Source organism: Triticum dicoccoides, unplaced genomic scaffold (assembly GCF_002162155.2).
Source record: "Triticum dicoccoides isolate Atlit2015 ecotype Zavitan unplaced genomic scaffold, WEW_v2.0 scaffold68005, whole genome shotgun sequence".
Taxonomy (NCBI): domain Eukaryota; kingdom Viridiplantae; phylum Streptophyta; class Magnoliopsida; order Poales; family Poaceae; genus Triticum; species Triticum dicoccoides.
In genome coordinates this window covers 1-1,432 of record NW_021291435.1, presented here as the reverse complement: position 1 = coordinate 1,432, position 1,432 = coordinate 1, and the positions used below count along the sequence as shown (strand labels likewise).

Sequence of the window (1,432 nt, the reverse complement as noted above, 5' to 3'; positions counted from 1 at the left end):
GTATGAGCATCCGTTGGCAACCGCTCTCCATCCAGGGAAGAATCTCGTTCAGCTGGGAAAATCCATTTTTCAAAACTTCCTAGGCCAATGAGTTCAAACTTTATTAGCATGCAAAAGCTTTTCTCTATAGTAAACTCCTTCGGCCTGGCAATATGCTCAAACCTTAATTCACGAAGATCCCACGCCTTCCCTAAAGAAGGAAAAACTTCCCAAGAAACACCATACAGATAAAGAGCTTGTAGACCTTCAGCAGCGAACTCATCACCCAGCCATGTTGGACAAGAAGGACCTCCGTGCCCTCTAATGCACAACACCTGAAGATCTCCATGTGGATGAAGGCTCTCAAGAACCGCTGCTTCCACACCAGGATCAACACTAGATCGCTTACTATCCCAGTCCAATGTTAACCTCCTTAAGTAATTTTTCTCCATCAGTTTTGCTTGAGCTGCTTCTTCTGTTGTATCTATCTTCTCAAGGTTGTAGATGCCAAGCTCCCTTAGCTTGGTCAAGTGCTCTAGTTGCTTTGGTTCAAACCCTTCACATTTTTTATTGACTTCAAATACCTTTAACTCTTCTAAGAGTTTAAGCTTTCCCACATTATAAATATCATAATGAAGCTTATCATCATTTGGGACATAAGAATGGCACAATTTGGCAAGGTTGCTCATGTCATCAGGCAAATCACGACTGCCATTCCACCATTTAAGATCTAGAATCCTTAAATGATAAATTTTAGAGATGCTAAGTGGTAAATGCATCTGGATGTCATGTGTCCCTAGACATAGGTATCGTAGGTGGAGAAGTCCCGAAAAGTTATGTAACATGAACTCCACGGGACAAAGCATTTTGGGCAAATGAAGAACACGAAGAGTGTTCACTTCCCCCAAAAAATCACCAAATATCTTGACAAAACCTTCATCCATTTTTCCAAATAACATCAATGCTTGCAATTCTTCAACCTTAAATCTTGTCTTTAGTTCTTCCAATTCACTCTTCAATTTTTTACCAGACACTTCATCATATTTACCTAAACCATATGTGCTTATAGACAAGTGACGGGTGGTTGGCTGAATCTCTACTGATCCAACACTAGGGAGACTTAGACTAAGACAATCATGAGATGCAACCTTCAATGCCAAATCATGCAGCAGGTCATGCATAACATAACGCATACCATAATAAGTTTTCTCTTCTCTGAAAAATCCATGGATGACTAACTCATTTAAATTGCTCAGACCTATGTCTTCAAATATTTGGTCTTGCCCATTGGGTTTCAAAATATCTAGTCCAATCCATAGACTGATCAGCTCGTCACTTCTGAAATTGTAATCTTCAGGAAACAATCCAGAATAGGCAAAACATTGTTGCAGATGGAAAGGAAGAAAGTCATAGCTAAGCTTCAAGGCAGGCATAATTGCATTGTCATCGTTCT

At 40.0% G+C, this 1,432-nt stretch overlaps 1 protein-coding gene across 1 annotated transcript; it reads right to left on the bottom strand.

The window, feature by feature from the left end:
• Positions 1-8: 8 nt before the first annotated feature.
• On the bottom strand, positions 9-1,427 carry LOC119347444 (disease resistance protein RGA2-like; the record flags this gene model as incomplete). The annotated part of the gene is made up of 1 exon (XM_037616181.1): positions 9-1,427. A coding segment is annotated over one exon (1,419 nt), but the record flags the coding sequence as incomplete, so codon positions are not given.
• Between the last annotated feature and the right edge of the window lie 5 nt (positions 1,428-1,432).